Source organism: Salminus brasiliensis, chromosome 1 (assembly GCF_030463535.1).
Source record: "Salminus brasiliensis chromosome 1, fSalBra1.hap2, whole genome shotgun sequence".
NCBI classification, from domain to species: Eukaryota; Metazoa; Chordata; class Actinopteri; order Characiformes; family Bryconidae; genus Salminus; species Salminus brasiliensis.
The window spans coordinates 34,301,847-34,324,284 of record NC_132878.1 but is presented as its reverse complement, the minus strand read 5'-3'; the positions used below and the strand labels follow the sequence as shown (position 1 = coordinate 34,324,284).

Below are 22,438 nucleotides of genomic sequence, written 5' to 3'. Positions count from 1 at the left end.
CTTAAAAGGCCTGTGAACTTCAGTGCCTCATGTGATGTCTACATTTGGCCTCAAACCACTTTACGCTATCACTCTGGTTTGAGATTCATTACTGGCAACCTTTACAACACTCACCACTGCAGACTATATGAAAAAAGGTGTTTGGTCCTCACTAGCAGCACAACGAGAAACACTGGCTTATTTTTATTTATAATTCACACTCTGGCCATACGCCAGTTTATCCGATTGCTATAACCAGTAATCGTCAGACTCAGGTTCCTAGAGTTTTTATTGACCTGGGGAAAAACTGAGCTGGACTTTACTCAGTTTGAGAGACTCCTGTAGTAATCTAATTTGTCATCTTCAGTTATTTATTACTTTGTTTTATTTGACCTTACAATTTAGGTTGTTCACTTTTTTTTATAAATAAATGCAAGTTGTGAAATGCTTAGCTGTATTGGAAATGAAGGTTACCCTCAATGTATTTCAGACTGGAAAATAAAGATTGACACAAATACAGACCCCAAATACAACAGAAAACTCAATGGTTCATTTTATTAATTCAATGCAGTGCAAGCACATTATGCATTGCCAGTTTCAGTTTACATGCTCTTGTTGATAAACTCATACTACCATATTATTAACATCTGCTAAAAAAAAACACTTTATTTTTAACTATGAATATGATGTGAATGAATAGAAGTGCCTTGAGGTAAAATTGAAATTTCCCTCAGTTTCTTTGACAAAGACCAAACAGTTTTTGGACATATATATAATACAAAGCTTGATTACTTGTTTAGCAAGCAACAAGTGCAGTTTAAGGGAAGCAGGAACCAAACATAAAAATCAGCATTATTCCAACAAGTCAAGCTAGTGCAAACGCATGGATTCCACCCACCCCATTGGTGGATCATCACCACCAATCAAAAAGTGTAAAAACCAAGGTTCAGTTTTCAAATGGTATAATAGCTCAAGTGAGGCCTTTTCTAAGAAAGTTCATTTAGTGTCTTGTTTCTGCTATAGTGGCCGGGCCTAGAAATGTTTTTGGACAATGGCCTCATTGGAGCTGTACATGGACCTCTAGAAATAAGAAGAGTGACCCAAAACTACACCATATCCTATTTTATCACATTAGAACATTCACATCATACACAAGATATCTGTCCATAGGCACAACGCAGTAGCACTCATCTAATACAAGAAAAGTTTTAAATGTTCAATATAAATCCTGCCCTCACTGAAACAGAACATCAAACAAATAAAGAAATGCAAATGAATACATTTTATGATTTTATAAAGTGCTACACTTGAAAGGGGGAGAAACAAAACTTGCAAGCATCCCTTCAAGTGAAATGCCACAGGAAAGGAAAGATCAGTACGAGTCTTCCCTCAAGCAGCTCTTCTCCCCAGTCTCTGTCTCTACTTCCACATTATCCACCAACCTCTGCTTCTCCTCCTCTGGCATCAGGGTCTCTGGGTTCAGATGAAAGAATCCCCTGGCAAAAGACAACAAATGTTACATATTTATTTTATGTTATCTGGGGCCCCTAATTCACTCCCTCGGCCAAGATATTTTTAGTGCTCTTACAGGCTTGGCTTAGTACTACTGAGTACTACTGTTTACAAATAATTGCATTGTGCTTGATGCATCCCATGCACTAGCTGACATGAACCTCATTTAACACCTTGTACTCAGAGACTTTTATTACAGCCTAAGGATTACTAATCTGCAAAGACATGCAAAACAGTGCAAACTGAGTTGTGATAACAGTTGGGGGGAGGAGCCAGGACCAAGGAGTAGAAAAGGTTACCTAGATTTTGGCTTTCAGTTTGCAATCAAATCATGAAAATGAGCATAATAATGGTTAGGGATGGGGAGGGGTGGGGGGGCGCACGCCATTTACCCACCCAGAGAGTGCAAGGCCAATTGTGCTCTCTTGGGCTCTGGCTGCTTTGGCAGGCAGTATGACCCCAGATTTGAACCAGCGATCCTCGAGTCATGGTGGCAGTGCATTACTGTGCTGGACCACTAAAACCTGACTGAAAGTGTAACTCAGTTTAAAATGATTATTGTCTGTTTAATTCAGTTTCTTATCCCTCAGTAATACCCTTTTTTAAGTTAAATGTACTGCAAGCTTAAAGTAAGATCATACTTGTGTTCACAAGTGGGGAACAAGAGGTCCAGAATCTTGATGATGACTGCAGAGCCCACAACACCCACAACCACCACCCACATGATAAGGAAGAAGAGTGGCAGTGACTCGGAGCAGAAGCGCCTCAGTCTATCCCTGAGCTCCTCCACCCATTGACACACCACCTGCAAAGGGACAGATAAAAGGAAACAGGGTAGGAAATAACGCTTTAATACAGTAATAACAAACTGATCTGTAGGGTTAATTCTGGTGCAGTGGCATGTAAAAGTTTGGGGACCACAGGGCAGTTAAAAGCAACAGTGGTCAGGTTTCTGCTCATAGGTTAGCGACAAAGGCAAATTAAAGCCTCCGTTTGATTGTAAAAGACATTCTGGAAGATTAAGTGGAGTGGTGGTGCACTGCTCTACTGTGCAGTGACGCCTACACAAATACTGCCTTCATTAAAGAGTGATCAGAAGAGATAATTTCATCCATTAGGGTGTCACTGGCTTACATTATAAGAGGAGGGGGACTGTCTCAGAGGAACCTCTGGCAGCAGGTCATCTGGATTAACTACTTCCTCCTGTGCAGACTCATACAGCGTGCTGGGGTCCATACGCAGAGGTGTCTCAGGCAGTTTCCCTGGAGCAGCGATTTCCTCCTGGGTAGTTTCAGCCTGTTTTAGTGGGTAGTGACTTGTAGTGTGCAGAACTTGGTCCTCATCTGGAGAATAAGAAAACCAATTATATTTATATTAGTGCTTGTCATATAAAGTTAACTAGAAAAAAAAAAAAAGAATAAAAATAAGACATTCTAATTCCTGACTACAAATACGTGTTGGACAAGAACACCTACCTTTTTTAGGGATGGATTCGTCAGTCATGATTATGTCGTTTTCTCGTGGTATGGATGAGATCTTGCTCTTCAACATGGGGAAGAGGTCGTGTACTTGAGTAACCTCCTCAGAGTTCTGATTCAACAGCATTTTCATCTCCCACACATCTGGCTGCCACACCTGCAGATTCAAACAGAGGCAGAATAAGGACATTGTGTTGTGAAGAACACGTTTGGTCACCCCTGGCACACTGTCCTTTTTTAGTTGAGAAATAGTGAACACAGCCTCTGCACTCATCAAACATAAAAACTATTTACAATATTTTTTAGCAAATCGTAATGTTACTATCTTTCAAATTGTAGAAAACAAACAATCAGTGTGGCCTGTGCAAATATTGGGACACAAAAGCACTGCAAAGGTCTTAGACCTTGACTAGCCTGAGGCCATCACAAACTGTAATTAGGAACATGCAGCTGAATATATTTTATATATTTATGTTCTAATACTCATCAAATATAGGCTCCTCTCAGCAACTGTCTAAAGATCTGAAACAAACATAATTGGTGTCCAAAAGGCCCTATATGTCTAAAAGCAATTATCCAAATGCAAGCTTTTTAATCTTTCAAGCTCCTGAATGTGCTAAACATAGTGTGAATTGTCTCCAAACAGCTACAGCATAAATAAAACTGCCAAAAATGTGATAGTTACATTTTCTTGGCCCAGCTGGATCATCTCCTGACCTAAAGTCAGCAGTAGCACATCTTCTCCTGCTTCACTCTGCATATATGACTGCTCCAGCATCAGTCTCAACACACTGCTGACCAAGTCCCCAGCCCCATCACTGAAGGTATCATTACTGTCATCTACTGTGGAGATGACAGAAAACAGAAAATACAATTGTTTTGTTTATAAGCAGTGAGCTCATATGATATTTTGAACTGTACTTAAACCTAAATTTAAAAGACTAAAAACATATACAAAAGTATCAAATACAGTACAGTGCTAGGTAAACCTTTACAATTATGTATATTTATTTGATATTTACTTACACAGCAAAGCTTGGCATGTCATCCTTGTCACTTCTGAGGGCTTGAGAGGAACCCCGTTGACCATAGTTTTGTTGTCCACCATGGCAACACTCAAGTTGATCTAAAAGGAAATGGGCTAACATTGAGCAACAGGACTAGAGCAGAAGATGTACAATGATATCACATCCGTATAGACAGATAATGGCTACAGAAATATCTGCTATTTGATAAGATATCTAATATAAAGCACAAAAGCAACTCAGGCCTACTATGCTATAAATGCCTGCATTTATTCATGTGTGCGCAGCCCTCTAGAAATGTGTTTCTTTCCCCCATCAATTACATAACCACTACATAAATACATTTGATCAAACTTTACATATGTACATAAACAGATATTGATATGAAAAATATTGGACAATGCATCGGCCCTGTATGTCCTGTATCGACATATCTGTATGTCCTGAATAGAGATAACCTCTCATTCTTTTGTATCATGCTGTAAAAACATGAATCTGAAACTTATTAACTGAAACTGTATTAAACCTTTCAGCTCAGTATCTCTGTAAAGACATTTTCCCCTAATTAACTGTTTTGTCACAATGTATAGATGAACATAAACAATGCAGCATCTACTTGTTTCATTTGCTATGCTCCCCACTTTCTGAGTTTGTTAGCTGTAATTCCATTGGCAGAGCCTGGCTTACAGCTTAGCTTCTAGGTGACCCAAAGATTATTTGGGGCAAGGACAATAAAAGCATGAGCCAGTCAACTGCTACTACCATGCTCCTAATAGCAAGCACCATCCGGTTCCACATTAGGTTCATTCATAATCCATCATCTTTTAAATGCCACCTGGCTAGTTATATAAAGCAACACATGATTATTGTTTATGAAGGGGTCATTAGATCTATACAGCCTTATTCATACTCCGTAAACAGCAGGTTGAGATAACTGTTGCGTTTACGGCAGACTCCATATTAACGTCTCTGTTATGATTCTTTTAGGAAATCTCCAGGCTTGACAAATCCATTGACATGCACTCGACTGCCACATAAATAGTAATATGGTACATTATTAGTAGGGATGCACCGATAACAGATTTTCAAGCTACAGAAGTACTTTTACAGATACCGACTCGGACTTAACTACTCGACAGATGGCTATAAATCCTGATTTTTAACATTTTCCACCTTTTAATAGGTTGTACTTTTTCTCTCTCATCCCAAGCTGCTTAAACTCAACTTTTGGTTTCAGAACAAAAAAAAAAAAAAACACCACATGGAAACAAAAAGTGCCAATGTAAAAGCTCTATTAAATGTCTGGTTAATGGTAAAATGGTTACTTTTACTCGTTGTTTAAGCATTTGATTTCATAAAGTATGCAAACAAATCAAAGTAACTGGATAAATAAAAAAATAAAGTAAACTTTACGGTATCAGTGCTTACTATTGCCAACAGCAATACAGCTCCTGTGTGTAAGGGCCAGTATCCGCGCTGATACCCATACAGTATACATACACTAGTTATTAGTTTAATTACGCAGTTACCTGCACATTGTAGGAGGACTCTTCATTTTCACTAAGTGCAGTCACATTGATCAAATGTTCCTGCGGACACAATACACATTTATGTTACATCCATTATCAAATAACACATTTAGTTGATTCTCCAGCTGAACATAAGTGAACAAACGCTCTACAGGAATCACAAAAATGCCATTTTTGCACATTTTGGACATACTTTTTTATGCATTAACTGAATTGAACACAGTGGGGAAAGAGATTAATATGCAATTACCTTAGAGGAGTGTGTCTGTAGAGGATGCTACACTTATTTACACTTAGAGAATCAAAAACATGTGTAATCACGTCAAATCAGTACACACACACACACACACACCTCTGCATAGGACTGTGCATAGCATGTCCACATTACCGCTTACCCCAAACCCAGTCGATCAGCCAGCCGTTTTGCACCAGACTCATGAGAGTAATGCAGCAGATACAGATTTGGGGTGAAACACACCTCCATTACCTGATAGCTCCTCTAGCCTCATAACACCTGCGCAAAACTACAGTTCAGACATGTGAGGGGTAATGGGGTGGGTGTGTGAGAGTACTTGGGTTTTTACAGTGAACGATTCCTATAACCCAAGCTGTGTTGTGCTGGAAGGGGACGAGCTTCCAGAAAGCAGCACCAACATGACGGAAGCTGGCGCAGACCCCGGCAATGAACTGGGACCTGTCCCGATGCCGAAGCTCCAGACTTCCTCACTAGACCTTACTGTGTAACTTCACCAGGCGCTCGGCTTGCCTTGTGTAGTGGTCATCATCATCATCATCATCATCATCATCATCAGCCGTCCCACATCCAAAGAAGGGTCAAATGTGCTAAAGACACAGCTAACCCACACTGTCTCATGCTCTAGGCCTGTCCACCAGTTGTTCATCTGCAGAGCAAGGAAAGACTTGGAGACACATGACGGCGCTTCTGGGCCGACAGGTTAGCCAAGCTACCCAGCTAATGTTGGTTAGCCTGCAAGCTCGCTTAGATAGCTATCTAGTGCTTAGTTGCCAAATTTAGCTTATTCATTTAGCTAGCCACTCGACAGTCTTATCTACATTGACCTCAAACATAGTAGTGCTAGCTAACTAGATAGAGAACCATAATAAAAACACAACCAGTGCTAGCTAGCCACCCCGAGTCGTTACAGAGCTAATAGCTAGCTAGCACTAGCTAGCATATCTCACTTCGCCTGATCGTGGGTGAGTGTTGTTGACCGTTAGGGAAGAAATATAGGTAAAGATAGATGACCAACCGTACTCAGCTGTCGCGTTTCCGAAAACGTCGAAATAAAGACGACCGTTAAAGAGAAAACGGTAGAGAATATCCTCCAGCTCGAGGCCATCGTTACCGGTTAGCTAACTAACACATAAACAGGCCCTTCTTGTTTTCGAGGACGCTGAATTAGCTAACCTACATGCTGAAGATGCGGTGTGTGTTTTCTTTTTTTTGTATTTCCACCTGTTTTCCGACAACACCCGCCCCCCTGTAGTGGAATTGGCTGGTTCGCCAGAGGTTCGCCGTCCATTAGCCAATCATAGTGCAGGAGACTGGGTTTTTACATCCAATCCCCAAAGCACGAGGGCGGGGTTTGTTGGGATATGGGTGGGAGATAAATAGCGTACGCGAACAGCTAAAGCATCTCGCTGAATTTACAGATCACGTCGACTACCAGTCTTTTCATATTATTAGAAAATACTAAATACTAGTTTCTAAAACACACCTATAGACGCTACGAGAAAGACATCTCTACAAACGAGAAGGGCTTGTCTGCGTTCTCGCACGCGTGTGAGACACGCCCACTATGTTACACGACACGCCCACGTCCACTACATGGACCGCCCACTCAGGATATTCACACACCAGTTTTAGGAAACATGGTGAAGTCGTTTGAGGGTAACTATGGCCCTGTCCCAATTCTCCCCCTAAGCCCTAAGCCCCCAAAAGAGCGCTTTTATGGAGTTGTTCAAAAGCTGGTGAAGAAGATTTGAATTGAGAATTGAGACACACTTCACCCAACATCCTTTAACCTGTATGCAACACTGCAGACTTTTCAGATACATGACCCTCAAAATCATTTTAGTCTTGATAAAGAAAATAGATGATAGATTCCACTCACTTTATTTTTTATTTATTTTTGGTTTGTTTCACTGGATTGCGAGATATTCTGCTTGCGCCAATGTAAAAAAAATCCTATGAAAAATCCTAAAATTCTATGATTTATGTTAATTTCTGCTAATAATATAGGACTAAGCTAACAGGTTGTAGTTGTGAAACTGTTCACTACAGACACGATTATACTTAAATGTTTACATATATACAAAACTGAAACACTAAGAGCAACGTATGATTGGGATTGGTGGATAGAATGGCACCTTGGTGTTTTAAAACTATTCACTGTGTACAGTCAGTGTATTTTTATGAAATATCACATGAATACATATTACTATAATAAAATGTCACACTCTCTACATTTTAAATATGCTAGGTGTACAAAACACAAATGTTAACCGTGATGAATGCCATAAGGACTGTAACTGTAATGGTAGAACTAGATTATGTAAAGAGCGTCAATACATTAATCATAACAGAAACGAAGAGCTATACGATAGTATTGGGACATACTGGATATATCAGCAAAGAGGACAAAAATCTGTTGTGTGGGTGTGTCTCATAATTGGCGTGTCTTGTACTGTTACTACAAACAGGCAGCCCTCACTGCCTGTCAGATTAGCAGAAAGCTAAAAGCAGAAATGATCTTGGAGCTAGATGCCATGAAGAATAAACAACAGACATTAGTGCTGCAGAGACCTGAGGGGTTCCTGATTGAACAACCTACTGATTATTCCAACACATTTATAAAAAAACGCAACACAAGCCCCCATTAGACACTTTAAACTGGCGCTTTTCATGTTCGTGGATGTAAGGTATTGTATAATTCATCTTATTTGTGTCATTTTACCTTTCATGAACCTCCTTTTCCACACTTTTTTTCCTGTGTTGTTTTATTGGGAAATTCTAGTCACAGTACACATTCCACATTAAGGTAACCAGTGACATAATTACAGTGACATAAATACCAAGAGTACAGAAAACTGCATTTACAAGTACAGATTCTTTCATAATAAGCTAATTAGAGGCATCATTTCATAGCAGGGGAAAACCATGAACATCTTATGATATTATAATGAAGTACTCTCTTGGACAGAATTCAGAAGGAAATGTTTCACAAAGGGAGGTCAAACACATCAACACACATTTTCTTCCAGTGCAGAAATCACATTCTACATCTCCAGGTCCAGCGATATTTCAGCCAGCATGTTGTTTCTGTGTAGAACCGGCTAGGGGATGGCTTGAGTATTTTTTTAGATCTGCTGATCTGATTTTCAGAACAACCGTTTCTAGCCGCCCCCAGTGCAGAGAGACGTTCACGTCCATTATTTTTCTCCTTGCCATATTCTTACAAACCCTGTCCTCATGCTTTGGGGATTGGATGTAAAAAAACAGTCTCCTGCACTATGATTGTCAGTGACCAGAGTGATTGATAGAAATTGTCAGTGACCATACAGCACATACTCTTATGATTATCTATTACTTAAATACATACTAATGTTTTGGCCTATTTTTATTCACTCTATATATGTTGCCACTAGTAATTTGCAACCATGGTATTAACTTCCACTATGTCGATGACTCCTAGGTGGGGTGGTGAGCATCCAACATTATGCTGTTGTCGCTGAGTGCGATCAAATTCTCACAAAATTATCCATAATCTAGTAGAAACTCATCCCTTGACATTAGAGACAGGTTCTCCAACCAAACCAGGATAAACTCTTTTTTTATTACAATGAATGTTGTAAGTTGTATAGCTGTAGATGCATATGTGTTTTACGTATTTCTAAAAAAGACAAATCATGAAGTTAAACATACTTAATGATAGCTGCTTATTACTAGAGTATACAATTTACTGAATGGCTAGACCTCAACCATGGCATTAAAGCATGTTAAACGCCTCTCCTTTGATTTTAGGAAGAATAGCAAATCATGGAATCTAACCAAACTGCATCCTTTTATTAAATATCTAATAGTTCCAATTACTGAATCACTCATATTTGTTCATTTTGGATTACATAATGCCATAGCTGATCCAACAGAAGAAACCCAGAATCCAGCGTAGAGGGGCTGAGTGAAGGTGGTGCGGACTGTGTGTAGGAGGGTCATTATGTCAGAGACGCTGTAGAAGGACAGAGTTCCTGCACTGTGATCCACATACACTCCTATTCTGGAGGATGAAGGAGCTGAGAGCTTAGTCTCAATGTTGTTGTGCAATATAGAGAGAGATGAAGAACACCGCAGACTCCAGGACTGTTTGTTACCTCCAAACTTACACTCACCACCTGATCCTTTCCTGCTGATCCCTTTATATGAGACTGATATGTACACATATTCCACACTGCTCCACTCAACCTCCCAGTAACAGCGTCCACTCACACTCTCCTTACTCAACACCTGCCACCAGTGGTCAAATCTCTCTGGATGAACAGGATACGACTGGTCCCTTCCAATGTTGAACACTTCTGTCTTCTTCTCAGACAAAATGAGAACATTATTTACTGTGCAGGGATCCAGAGTCAGCTGGCAGTAATCTAAAGAGAGAGAAAAATATTGTTTTATTGATAGTTGGTACTAAATTGTGTCTGTACATCCATATATCCTAAATTAACCCCTTATCTATCAGTAAATACATGCAAAACAAGTTTAGGAGGTTAAATTTCTTACTAATACTAATAATTTTTAACGTTATGTTATCATGACTTTACACGGACAATGATGGTTTTTACTGAATACACAATGGATGACACAAATATATAACATCACAATAACATCAAACTACTGAAATGGGTCTGATATGAGTAGAAACAGGTGTTATCATCCTATTTGTTTCACCTACATTGCAGAATGTCTTCTCTGGTTTCTGGTTCTGAGAGTAAAATCTTAACTGCTGCAGCTGTGGAGACACAATACAGTAAAGACAAAAACATTTTTTGCAAAATAAACAATTTTGATCTCTTAATTCATCTTACTTGTTTATGCATTGGCTGTGCTTGTGAAACATTTCCTTATCACACTTTTATCCTAAAGATAAGAGTATAGAGTGCAATTTTACATATTTCTCTAAATATCCACTGGCATTGCTAAGATATGAGCCATCCATGAATCAATCATAACAAATCTTGGCGTGTTTCAATGAACAGGGGAGAACATCAATGTTACATCCATTATGAAACTGGATTATTATATGAAATGTGTCAGACTCAGATTTCAAGCTAAAAACTAAGTTCTCTAAGTTCTCCCGGTATGCAGTAAGACAACTTTATGAAAGTTGGGCACCATTATTACCATTATTGTCTAGCAAAGTATCAACCATTATATTCTGTCCTGGACTAGAAAGCAGCTTCGACTTTGTGTAGACTCTCATGTACCACTGAGAAACCTCACACAACAAGGTTGGAGTTTAACTGGTAACGTATGTCCATACTGTTATGGAAAATTATATTATAACCACATTATAATTTTATGTTGATTCATAATAGATTCATTTAAAATCCACTCATTCATTGTAATCATGCTTAGCCTGGTGATAGTGTGTGCTAACTATAATCATGTGTTGGCCTTGCAACTGCCTGTACGGCATATGTTAAATCGATCTTCTCTTTCCATGACTATTGTTTTTCCTAGCATAGATTACAGCTGCATTGGGAGTGCACCTGACGTATTTACAGCCTATCTTGACCTGCTAGTAACCTCTCAACCCGGACAATGTGTCCTCTCAGGCGCCAGCACTCTAATCTATGGGTCACAGCGACCTGAACAATGTATCTCTTCAGACGTCAGTGTGGCACGCACACCCTCTCCTCCTCCCTTTTCTCAACTCCCTAATCTATACTATAAATATGTATGTTAAATGTTTTTACCTCAGTCTGCACTGTGGTTTCGAACTGCTAACAGACTCAATAAAACATTGCTACTCAATGCATATTTTTGTCTGCCTTATTGATTCTTGACAGAATTCCACGACAATACATTCTGCCCATTGCCTTATAAGGTAAGGTCGAGTATATGGGTATATAGGTGTATGTTATGGCGTGTACACATGTATGGTGTGTATGCTTGTGGCCATCAGAGAGGCTTCAGGAATTAATCACTTCTCTTCATGCATATAAAATAAAAAACTTCCTTAATTGAACCCTAAATCTATGTCTATGTCTGTGTTTATTTCAGCAATTTCTGAAGGATTTAAAACTATGGAGCTGTGGCAAATAATATTAATTACAAATAAATGTTGTGTTATGACACATGCATCCCTAGAAGCTTACCCCTCTCTCACAGTATGTTTTCCTACTTCTCAGCTTCTTAATATTCATTAAGAAATAGCGGCAGGACGACTTTTCTCACCTTGTGGAGACACTCTGCTGAGCGTCTCTTCACCGAATTCCTCTAGTTGCTTTTTCAGATCAGATACAGATTTGATGACTTTATCAAATGAGAGACGCTGATGGACAGTGATGACGAGTGAGTCTTCAGATCCAGAAGAGACACAGAGAGACTGGAAACTCTAGAGTGACAGAAAGTAAATTGTGATCACCCATTCTGGTGCATTTAGTCAAGTGAAGTCAAATCAAGAGGCTTTTATTGTCATTTCAGTTCTGTACAAGTACACAGTAAAATGAAATTAAGTTTTTTTCCAGAACAAGGGTGCCACATGGAACAAAACCAAAACAAAGAAACAATACAGTACAGGACATACAGTACAATAAATACAATAAATATGACTTGATTCTGAGTAGAGGTAATAATTGTAAGAGGCATATATATTTAACAGGCAGGTATTGATAATAAGGTGCATAGAAGGTGCATAGAAATTTAACATGCTGTGACGTTATATGCAGACAGCATACAACACACATGAAACACAGCACTGGGGTAGTAAAGTGTGGAATGTATAAATAAGATGAATAGGATGCAGACAGATTTAAAATGCTATGGGTCGTGGGGGTAGGGGGTCTAGTTCGGTCTCTGTTGTTTAAAAGTCTGACTGCTTGAAGCTATCACAGAACCGTGCGGTAACAGCATGGATGCTCCTGTACCTTCTGCCAGAGCGGCAGCAGTGAAAAAAGTCCATTTGAGGGGAGAAAGACCCATATGATCTTCTCAGCTGTCCTCACTTTATGCTGTAGGGTCTTGCGGTCTGAGGCATTGCAATTCCCAAACCAGGTGATGATGCAGCTGCTGGGCTTTCTTGGCTATGGAGCTGGTGTTGAGGGACCATGTGAGGTTCTCCGTGATGTTGACGCAGAGGAACTTTGTGCTCTGAATGATTTCCACAACAGAGCAATTGATGTTCAGGGGGGCGTAGTCGCCCTTCATGCACTTCATGATGATGAGAGTGAGTGCAACGGTACGGTAGTCATTGAGGCAGGACGCCGTGGACTTCTTTGGCACTGGGATGATGGTGGTGGTTTTGAAGCATTTGGGACGACTGCAGTGCTCAGAGAGATCCTGAAGATGTCCGTAAAAACATCTGCTAGCACTCACTGAGCACTCTATCAGGAAGGCTGTCTGGTCCAGGGGTCTCCAGGAGTTTTCCTCATATCAGTGGTGGACAAGCATACTACCTGTTTGTCTGAAAAAGATGTGGTCTTCCTTGCTGCTGGGCAGTTCTGTACTTCAAACCAAGCATAACAGTTCTTTAGTGCATTGGGAAGGGGGGCAGCACTATCACATGTAGGTGATGGTCGATGGTGATATCCTGGATGTCTTGAATTTTCTGTGCGTAGGTGCGCTTTGCCTCTCTGATGGCCCGGGAGAGCTTGGCTCTGGCTGTTCGGAGGCCTGCTTTATCCCCTAACTTGAACGCCCTGTCATGAGTTCTCAGCAGCATGCGCACCGCTTTACTATAAGGTACATCTATATTAAAATGGTTAAGAAAGAGACTCTTACCTGGAGGAACTGAACATGATCCTCTTTGTGTGAAAGCTGTTCCAGTTCAGTGTGTCTCCTCTTTAGATCAGTGATCTCCTGCTCCAACTGCTCCAGGAGTTCTTCAGCTTCACCCAGTTGAAGTAACTGAAGTATATTTAATATTTAAACATATTTTTCCATAGCCCAAATGTAGTTGATCAGCTAACACATTGCGTGTCTGTTTTCAGAACAAAATAAATATATAGAAAAAATAGTGTACCCATTGTCATCACATGTACACATTGTAGCTGCTATGGATCCCAAAGTGTCTCAGCAGTGAACTGCTCACTGGGTGACTGGAGAAGAATCTGACTGTAAAATAGCTGTAGCCGTTCACTACTCACCTTAAGAGTATTGACAGCCTGTTTCAGCTTGTCCAGTCTCATCTCTTTCTCCTGGATTCTCTGCTGGGATTTCCCCTCTATCTCCTTTAATTGACTCTGTGTATGAAATGTATATATTATACCATTAAACGAAGAGAAACATGGTGGAATCTCTGGAAGTTGTGGAGGACTCTTAATAAGCTGCAAGACATTTTAGACAACATCTCCTGAACTTAACAGCTATAAATAAGGCTTTACAATAGGTCTCTCTTCTGGGGAGGGGGTTGTACTGGTGTCTGGAATTGTGCTGAATTACACTGTCCAGGTGGTCAGCTGCTCCATTAACTTTCGCAAATGACCACAAGGACAAAGAAAAGGCCCTCTGGAAGAATATTTTATGGCCAGATGAGCCAAAGATGCTTGGAGGAGTGAAGGTGAAGCATTCAACCCTCAAGAACACAGTCCCAAGCATGATAGTAGCATTATGTTCTAGAGCTTTTGTGCTGCTAGTGTAACGGGTATGTTACACTAGACAACAGACGAGATCTATCATGGCGACTTACTAATAGCAAACAAGCTACATACATTTTGCTAGTAGAAATATCTTGGATATAATACCAAGCCAAAATATCTTCATGTCACAGTAGAAGAGACAGAGGACTTCATAGACAACCACTTCTGTCTGGATAACAGTGGAGAGGAAAAGCTTTTTACATGTGAGTGTAGATGGTCACAGGGCTCAAGGCAGCATTTGGATCAGGACTTTAATCAGTGAACATCCAGTGATAAGACTTGCTACATATGCAACTGTGATTTCGAGATCATAGTAGTACATAGTCAGATAATTATTATCTCTCACATATACCATATGTATTTCATTAGCCTCATTCTCTCTTAGTATATTATATTCAGATTAACATACTAATAGACTTAGGCACTTAATTATAACTTTCGGGTGGACTTTTACTGCTTCATATGAAGAAGACCACAAATCAGTTACTCCCTTTTGGTCAAAGTGCACCAAACTAGCTACTCCTCCGGTCCTAAGTGTAAGCCTTATCTGTTTTCTCTTTGCTGGCCACAGTGAGTTATTGTCCAAATGACCTCAAAGTTGCATACCAACTTTGGTTTAGGTATCTCCAGGTGTGAGAGGTTCTAAAAACTATATTTGAGCTTAGTTCCTCTTCATTAATTATGCATGTATGTTAACACCCTTCTGTTTATTTATATCACAATTAGGTGTAACCAATGCATTGTAGCTTCTTTGTCCTCTGGAAACCAATGGAAGGTGATAACACCCCATTGGGGAGATATATAACCTTTTGTAACTTGGTCAACCTTCTGAGATCTCTGGGTATTGGCCAGGAGTTTCTCCCCAGCCGAGAGTTTTTCAATAAATATATTACTTTGGAGCATTAATTGTGACTCGGTGACTTTTACTGATTTCTGCTTATTTAGAGAATTACCGCCACACTACATACAAACCTTTCACTACAGATCTAACTGACTGGGGTGAGGGGCTAACTGAGTGTGTTGAACAGCGATTAGGTCAAAAAGCTACAGAAACTCTGTTCACAACATGGGACTATAGTGAAGACACTGGATTCATTTTGACCAATTCTTAAAAATTGTGGCTTGAGTTTGTCTTGAGTCCAATTATCATGTTGTGAGTTCCCACATTCAAAACACTGCAGTTAATGATTTATTTTATTTTTGTAAGAAATACAATTATTTAACAAAACAGAATTACACAAAAGCTGTACTTCTGACCTGTTTCTCTGTTCTTTCTGCTGCTGCTGAGACTGAATCGTGGCCTCTGTGTTCATCCAACATGCACAAATAACAGATGAAGTTTTGGTCGGTGCGACAGTAAACCTCAATCAGTTTGCCATGCTGAGAGCATATCTTCTCTTGTAATTGTGTGGACACTTTGACCAACTCATGGGTTTTCCAGGATGGAACTTCATAGTGAGGTTTAAGATGAGTTTCACAAAAGGAAGCCAAACACATCAGACAGGACTTGACAGCTTTGAGTTTTCTCCCAGTACAGAAATCACACTCTACATCTCCAGGTTCAGCATAACAGTGAGCAGGAGAAGCTGCCTGGACTTCTGTCTTCTTCAGCTTCTCCACCACTTCAGCCAGCATGTTGTTTCTGCGTAGAACAGGCCTCGGAGTGAACGTCTCTCTGCACTGGGGACAGCTATAGAGCCCAGTCTGATCCTCCTGATCCCAGCAGCCATTAATGCACACCATACAGAAACTGTGTCCACAGTGGATGGTCACTGGATCCTTCAGCAGATCCAGACAGACTGGACAGCTGAACTGGTCCTGATCTACTGAAATACTGGCCTCTGCCATTTTCCTGCACTTACAGACTGAGAGAGAGAGCAGCACCCAGAGATCAGTTTCGTTTTCTCTGAGCTGAGGAGGAGTGGCTGCAGGATTCTGCATTTTAGAGAGAGAGGGGAGGGGGGGGGGGGGGGTGGAGCAAAGGACATGATGCTGCACCATTAAAGGAAAACAGACACAGAGAGAAAGTCACTGCTGTGAAACAAAATGATCACCCCTCTCTTTCTGTTCTCATTTAGTATTCTCCTTAGACCGTCTGACTGCCGCTTTAGACAGCCTCACAATAGACCTGAGAGCAAATATACACATTATGGCACTTGCAGCTGAAATAGGTCTGACCAATGTGATACTCACTCTATAACTAAATAAAAATGGGAAGTGAATAACCTGAATGTCTAAACACTAAAAACCAACAAATGCTAATTATCAACAATTTGCCATTGACATTGAGTGGCCATACTTTAATTCCTTCAAGTTGCAGTATGTTTTAATAGCAGTTACTGAATAATTTATAGCTGTTACTGGATAATTACTAGTATATAACTGAATAGTTTATAGTAGATACAGAATAATTTATAGTAGTTACTGAATGATGTTTAGAAGATTCTGAATAATTCCCAATAGTTACTGAATCATTTATAGCTGTTACTGGATAATTACCAGTATATAACTACATAATTTACAGTAGATACACAATAACTTAGTTAGTAGCTGTAAGTAATAACTTAGTAGTTACTGAATAATTTCTAGTGGTTACCACATAATTTCCAAAAGTTACTCAATATGTTCTAGTAGTGATTCAATCATTTCTAGTTGATACTGTAGTTACTGATTACTTTGTAGTAGTGACTGAACAATTTCTAGTAGTTAGTTCCAGCCATATGAGCAAAAAAACAAACAAAAACAACAACAACAACAACAAAAAAAAACCAAAGCTAAAATGATTAAGACAAGAAAACACGGTAACAACAAAACAAACAGAGAAGAAAAACTGTGGTTGGGAAATAGAGTTTATTGTGTTTGAGTGTAAGAAGTTTGCATAACACTGTTGATTGTATCATGTTTATTCTTCGAAAACGGCTGTAGTCCTACAACTATATACATGACCTACATTTATTTTCGATTACTTAACATTACAGTTGAGCCAATACCAGTGAGCCAAAATCCAGTGTAGAGAGGCTGAGTGAAGGCGGTGTTTACTGTGTGTAGGAGGGTCATTGTATCAGAGACGCTGTAGAAGGACAGAGTTCCTGCACTGTGATCCACATACACTCCTATTCTGGAGGATGGTGGAGCTGAGAGCTTAGTTTCAATGTTGTTGTGCCAGAAAGAGAGAGGAGATGAAGTTTGCAGACTCCAGGACTGATCATTGTGTCCAAATTTACACTCATCACCTGGTCCTTTTCTGCTGATCTCTTTATATGAGACTGATATGGCCACCCAACTCTTACTGGTCCACTCAACCTCCCAGTAACAGCGTCCACTCATACTCTCCTTACACAGAACTTCAAAGAAGTTATCAAATCTCTCTGGATGATCCGGATACGACTGGACATTCTGCCCATATCTCACTACTCTGTTCTCCTCAGACAGAATGAGGTAGTTATATGCTGTGTTGGGATCCAGAGTCAGCTGACAGAAATCTAGAGACAAAGAACAGTTGAGAAAACAGAGATAATTGAGAAAATGAAATGTTTTTAACCAATGATCTTTAAACATTAATCTTGAAGTAATATTGAATTAAAAATTCATTAGTGATCTTTTACAAATCCCTACATTTAATGATGCGTTTCACCTACATTGCAGAAAGTCTTCTCTGCTTTTTGGTTCTGAGAGTAAAATCTGAACTGCTGCAGCTGTGGAGACACAATACAGTAAAGAGTGAACATCTAGAACACAAAGACTGTCTAGAACAAGATTACAGCTGAACTCCTGTTCTTAAAGCACTGTACGACTGTCTGTGCTGTCTGTGGAAAGTTCTTCTTCTCTCTGGAACAGGTTAGACTTTAACAGAAATACATATGACTTAAGCAGCTCCATGTTTTATACACTTCTGTGATGATCCAGTGTAATAACGCAATCAGATGGAAATAATTATTATTATAATTTCTGTATGAGGGTGTTTGAGGTGATAGGAGAAAAAAATGGTCCTTATTCCTCATAAATATTTGTGTGTAAAATGCCAGATTTCATAAACTCCAAGTTTTCCAATATCATATATCATACAGCTCCTCTTACCATGTGGAGACACTCTGCTGAGCGTCTCTTTACAGAACTCTTCTAGTTGTTTTTTCAGATCAGATACAGATTCAATCACTTCATCAAATGAGAGATGTTCATTGACATGGATGATGGATGAGTCCTCAGATCCAGAAGAGACACAGAGAGACTGGAAACTCTACACAGACAGATATAAGGCAATAACATTGAGTACCCAATATACAAATATACAGCATCTATAGGTTTTTTAAAACTGTATGGTAAGCAGTTCATTTATACAAGTTACCTTGTATAATTCAATGAATGCATATCAGTAACAGTAGGCCGGTTCATGTTATTAACATATATCAATATAATGACAAAACCTATTAACTGACAACCTCTTTTTAGGTTGAATGGAAAACAAGGCTAACTGCTATAGTGAAGCTTACTGACAGTAGTGAACCATGATTTGATTCATTTGTGAGTTTAATAAAAGTTTAACTGCTTGTTACCACATGATGTCATTTTCTTTTAGGTTGAACAGACAAACCACTTTTCATTAATTGGAAGTTTACATTGATGCCCAGTCAGTGTTTCTTTCTGTGTTTTAGACAGTGATTATTACCTGGAGGAACTGAATGTGATCCTCTGTGAGTGAAAGCAGCTCCAGCTCAGTATCTTTCTTCTTTAGATCAGTGATCTCTTGCTCCAGCTGTTCAATGAGTTCTTCAGCTTGACTTACTTCAGCCTTCTCCTGTGCTCTGATCAGCTCTGTTACCTCAGAGGAGTTTTTCTCAATGGAGTGGATCAGCTCAGTAAAGATCCTCTCACTGTCCTCCACTGCTGCCTGTGCAGAGCGCTGTTCATAAAAAATATACTAAACACTAAATGTCAGAAGAGGAAAAATGGAAGATGGTTCCCCAAACGTTCTGTCACATAACTGGCTTTGTAAGAATGAAGGGTCTGGTCACATTTCATTAAATGGTGTTAAGCTCCAAATCTTAACCATAGTCATTAATAAGTATTAATTATTTGTTAGTCAGAGGCGCTGTGATGCAGAAGCATAGTGTAAATAGACGACAGAGAGGGACTCCAGAAAAACAACAGGTTTTATCTGTTAAGCGGGCCTAGAGGTTAAGAGCTGCATGAGTAAGAGAAAGATACATGTAAGAACTCTGACTGGGAAGCTGAATGAAAAGCTGAATTGATCTTTTTTGACTTTGATCATTCTCCTATGATTTAAACTTTATCCTATGTGTTCCTTTTCTTTATACATCAAGTCCAGGAAGTTCTCAGAATAAACTGGCAAATCTATTTTTTAGCTTGTTGGCTGATCTTGTACAGCCGAAATTGTTAATCTTTCAGGCAAATGAGAAATAAGTTAGCAATGTTGAAGCAAGAGTTGCTCACAAAAAAATTTACTCCTCGTTTTCTCCTACTGACAGGTTGATAGCATGCTCTTTTTTTATGTGCGCTCATTTCCAGTAATCTCAAATGTGAATGTAGCCACATATTTTTGTTTATCTCCTAAAAATGCTATTTTGATTGCTCTAAATATGATGGACAACCAAAACCAAAACGTGATCTCTGCCACAATGCATTTACAGTATATATAACTTGAGAGTTATTAAAGTGCACATTTTCAGATTTAGTAATGGACTGGTTAGCTTGGAAAATGGTAGGCAAAGAAGACTTCCACAGCATGATGGCAAATGATTACCTAATGAAGGCAAATCCCCACACAGCAAAAGATCAAAAGCACACTTGAGAGGACAGGCATAGTCAATATCAATGACTACTGTTTTTGCTACTGCATATTACTACTGAAATGCAGAGGCTACACTGCAAGATGCAAACTACTAGTCAGCCACAAAAGGATGATCAGATGATAGGTTGCCTGCAGAGTTTAGAGAACATGTTCTGTGAACCGATACAATGACTGTACCATCCAAGAGCCAGTGTGCACCACCTCATCTGTAAAACATGGTGGTGGGAGTGTTATGGGCTAGGCCTGTATAGTTGCCACAGGTGCTGTCTCACTTTTCTACACTGATGATGTATGCAAAAATGGTTCTTGATCCTAAACATACTGCTAAAGCAATAGAGGCTTTTTTCTAGCTAAAACTGATCAAATTGGCCAAGCCAAGCAGAAGCTGAAAAGGTTATACAGTACATTCAAGTATGTGCAAGATACTCAACACCTAGTTATGTCTATGAGTTGAAGACTTAATCAAACAGCCATGGCATGCAAAGTAGATAAAACAAAGTAAACATCTCTTTTACTGTTGATATTACTGCTATGTCTCAAACATTATGGTGCCATGAAACAGAGGGATATGAATTGAAGGACAGTCATTTCTAGGTGGCAAAATTGTAATTTATAACGTTTTACTAAAATCAGAGAATGTGCACTTTTACCATATGAGAATTGTTTTATTACGCCTTTAGGCAAATTAAAAAATCATAACCAAACATTATGTAGCTAACTTCTAAATGTTAGCCGATCTGTCAGGAAACTTCTGAATTTTCTTATAACTGCTATACTAAGAAAACTAATTAATAAAAAGTTTCAGCTTTGTGTTTGAAGATATCACAGTCGAAGTAACCCCCTGTACTGTTTCACTGCTCTGTACTCTGTTTCGTTCCCATTATCAAGGAAAAAATAGAATAAGCCTTTTTATTATTATTATTATTATTATTATTAGTAGTAGTAGTAGTAGTAGTATTGGGCCTTTTGTGAGCCAAAACATCTTCTGGGTGATTTTTGATACTTTGATCACTTGTCACTGATAATTACCCAATTCCTTTTGGGTTTATAGATGTTGAACCCCCTGAATGTACCTTAAGAGTGTTCACAGCCTGTCTTATTTCCTCCAACTTCTTCTCTCTCTCCTGGATTCTCTGCTGGCATTTTGTTTGTGCCTTCTTTAGCTGACTCTGTGAACAAATATAGTCTATTCAGATGTTTGTGAATTGTGAGCAACAGTCATTTGTCATTTGTCAAAAATTGACATATACTAACATCAGTTAACAGGATAAAGGTCACTTTTGTTCTACAGAGTAAAAACTGGTCATGTGAGCATTGTACAGCTGGAAAATCCTGAAAGATGGGTGTTTCCTGGTCAAATGTTCACATCACTGGTTTGACTTGTTTCTTACTGACTGTCATTACAAATACATTTCTGTAACACAGTTCGGTGACAACAGTTTAGAAACCAAACATGCTTAAGTCTGCTAAGATACCACAGTTGGGCCCTTGAGCAAGGCCTAAACCCTCTCTGCCCCAGGGATGTCAGCTGCATGGCTGACACCAACTTCATAAGCTATGATATGCCAATAGAATAATTTTGTTGCAATGTATTTAAGCACAATACCAGATCATATGTCAAAAATTGCAGTTCTCACCTGTCTCTCAGTTCTTTCTGTTACAGCTGCAATGGTGTTGTGGCCCTTGTGTTCATGCATCGTACACAAATAACAGATGAACTGCTGGTCAGTGTGGCAGTAGATCTCAATCAGTTTGTCATGCTGGGAGCAGATCCTCTCTTGTAGTTGAGTAAAAGCACTGACCAGCTTGTGTCTTTTCAAACCAGGAACTTCATAGTGAGGTTTAAGATGAGTTTCACAGAAGGAGGCTAAACACATCAAACAGGATTTGATGGCTTTGTCTTTTCTTCCAGTGCAGAAATCACACTCCACGTCTCCAAATTCAGCGTAACAGTGAACAGAAGAATCAGCTCGGACATCAATTTTCTTCAGTGTCTTCACCACTTCAGCCAGCATTTTGTTTCTGCGTAAAACAGGCCTTGCTGTAAAAGTCTCTCTGCATTGGGGGCAGCTGTAAATACCCCTCTCATCCTCCTGATCCCAGCAGCCATTAACACACACCATACAGAAACTGTGTCCACAGTTGATGGTCACTGGGTCCTTCAAAAGATTAAAACAGAAAGGACAGCTGAACTTTTCCTGATCTAATGAAATATTTGTCTCTGCCATTTGC

The 22,438-nt window shown here is 39.4% G+C and overlaps 3 protein-coding genes across 4 annotated transcripts; all 3 read right to left on the bottom strand.

Moving 5' to 3' along the window:
• Positions 1-507: 507 nt before the first annotated feature.
• On the bottom strand, positions 508-6,987 carry ginm1 (glycoprotein integral membrane 1). Of its 2 annotated transcripts, none has more exons than XM_072678423.1 (8): positions 6,795-6,987; positions 5,524-5,583; positions 3,996-4,095; positions 3,655-3,809; positions 2,967-3,126; positions 2,626-2,834; positions 2,133-2,296; positions 508-1,475 (listed from the first exon to the last, which is right to left on the bottom strand). In XM_072678423.1, exons 1-8 carry the CDS (start codon positions 6,882-6,884, stop codon positions 1,352-1,354), a joined length of 1,062 nt encoding a protein of 353 aa, XP_072534524.1. In that variant the 5' UTR covers positions 6,885-6,987; the 3' UTR covers positions 508-1,351. The 2 variants fall into 2 exon arrangements, with proteins under 2 accessions (XP_072534524.1, XP_072534515.1); XM_072678414.1 differs by having other exon boundaries at positions 3,655-3,812; positions 6,795-6,986.
• A 1,539-nt stretch (positions 6,988-8,526) lies between these two features.
• On the bottom strand, positions 8,527-16,288 carry LOC140554899 (E3 ubiquitin/ISG15 ligase TRIM25-like). Its single transcript, XM_072678399.1, has 6 exons — positions 15,655-16,288; positions 13,906-14,001; positions 13,541-13,666; positions 11,996-12,155; positions 10,491-10,547; positions 8,527-10,185 (listed from the first exon to the last, which is right to left on the bottom strand). The coding sequence occupies exons 1-6, from the start codon at positions 16,243-16,245 to the stop codon at positions 9,656-9,658; spliced, it is 1,560 nt and encodes a 519-aa protein (XP_072534500.1). The 5' UTR covers positions 16,246-16,288; the 3' UTR covers positions 8,527-9,655.
• A 952-nt stretch (positions 16,289-17,240) lies between these two features.
• LOC140575280 (E3 ubiquitin/ISG15 ligase TRIM25-like) lies at positions 17,241-22,434 on the bottom strand. Its single transcript, XM_072695533.1, has 6 exons — positions 21,844-22,434; positions 21,280-21,375; positions 19,064-19,297; positions 18,475-18,634; positions 18,036-18,092; positions 17,241-17,879 (listed from the first exon to the last, which is right to left on the bottom strand). The coding sequence occupies exons 1-6, from the start codon at positions 22,432-22,434 to the stop codon at positions 17,350-17,352; spliced, it is 1,668 nt and encodes a 555-aa protein (XP_072551634.1). The 3' UTR covers positions 17,241-17,349.
• Between the last annotated feature and the right edge of the window lie 4 nt (positions 22,435-22,438).

Coding starts and splice junctions, on each gene's coding strand:
- ginm1 (XM_072678414.1), bottom strand. CDS start 6,884: ATGGCCTCGAGCTGGAGGATATTCTCTACCGTTTTCTCTTTAACGGTC. Junction 4,096..5,523: donor AGTCCTCCTACAATGTGCAG/GTAACTGCGTAA, acceptor ATTTCCTTTTAG/ATCAACTTGAGTGTTGCCAT. Junction 2,835..2,966: donor CGAATCCATCCCTAAAAAAG/GTAGGTGTTCTT, acceptor CTTATTCTCCAG/ATGAGGACCAAGTTCTGCAC.
- LOC140554899 (XM_072678399.1), bottom strand. CDS start 16,245: ATGGCAGAGGCCAGTATTTCAGTAGATCAGGACCAGTTCAGCTGTCCA. Junction 13,667..13,905: donor AGGCTGTCAATACTCTTAAG/GTGAGTAGTGAA, acceptor AATATACTTCAG/TTACTTCAACTGGGTGAAGC. Junction 12,156..13,540: donor ATCATGTTCAGTTCCTCCAG/GTAAGAGTCTCT, acceptor CTGTCACTCTAG/AGTTTCCAGTCTCTCTGTGT.
- LOC140575280 (XM_072695533.1), bottom strand. CDS start 22,434: ATGGCAGAGACAAATATTTCATTAGATCAGGAAAAGTTCAGCTGTCCT. Junction 19,298..21,279: donor AGGCTGTGAACACTCTTAAG/GTACATTCAGGG, acceptor TTTTATGAACAG/CGCTCTGCACAGGCAGCAGT. Junction 17,880..18,035: donor CAGAGAAGACTTTCTGCAAT/GTAGGTGAAACG, acceptor CTTTGTCTCTAG/ATTTCTGTCAGCTGACTCTG.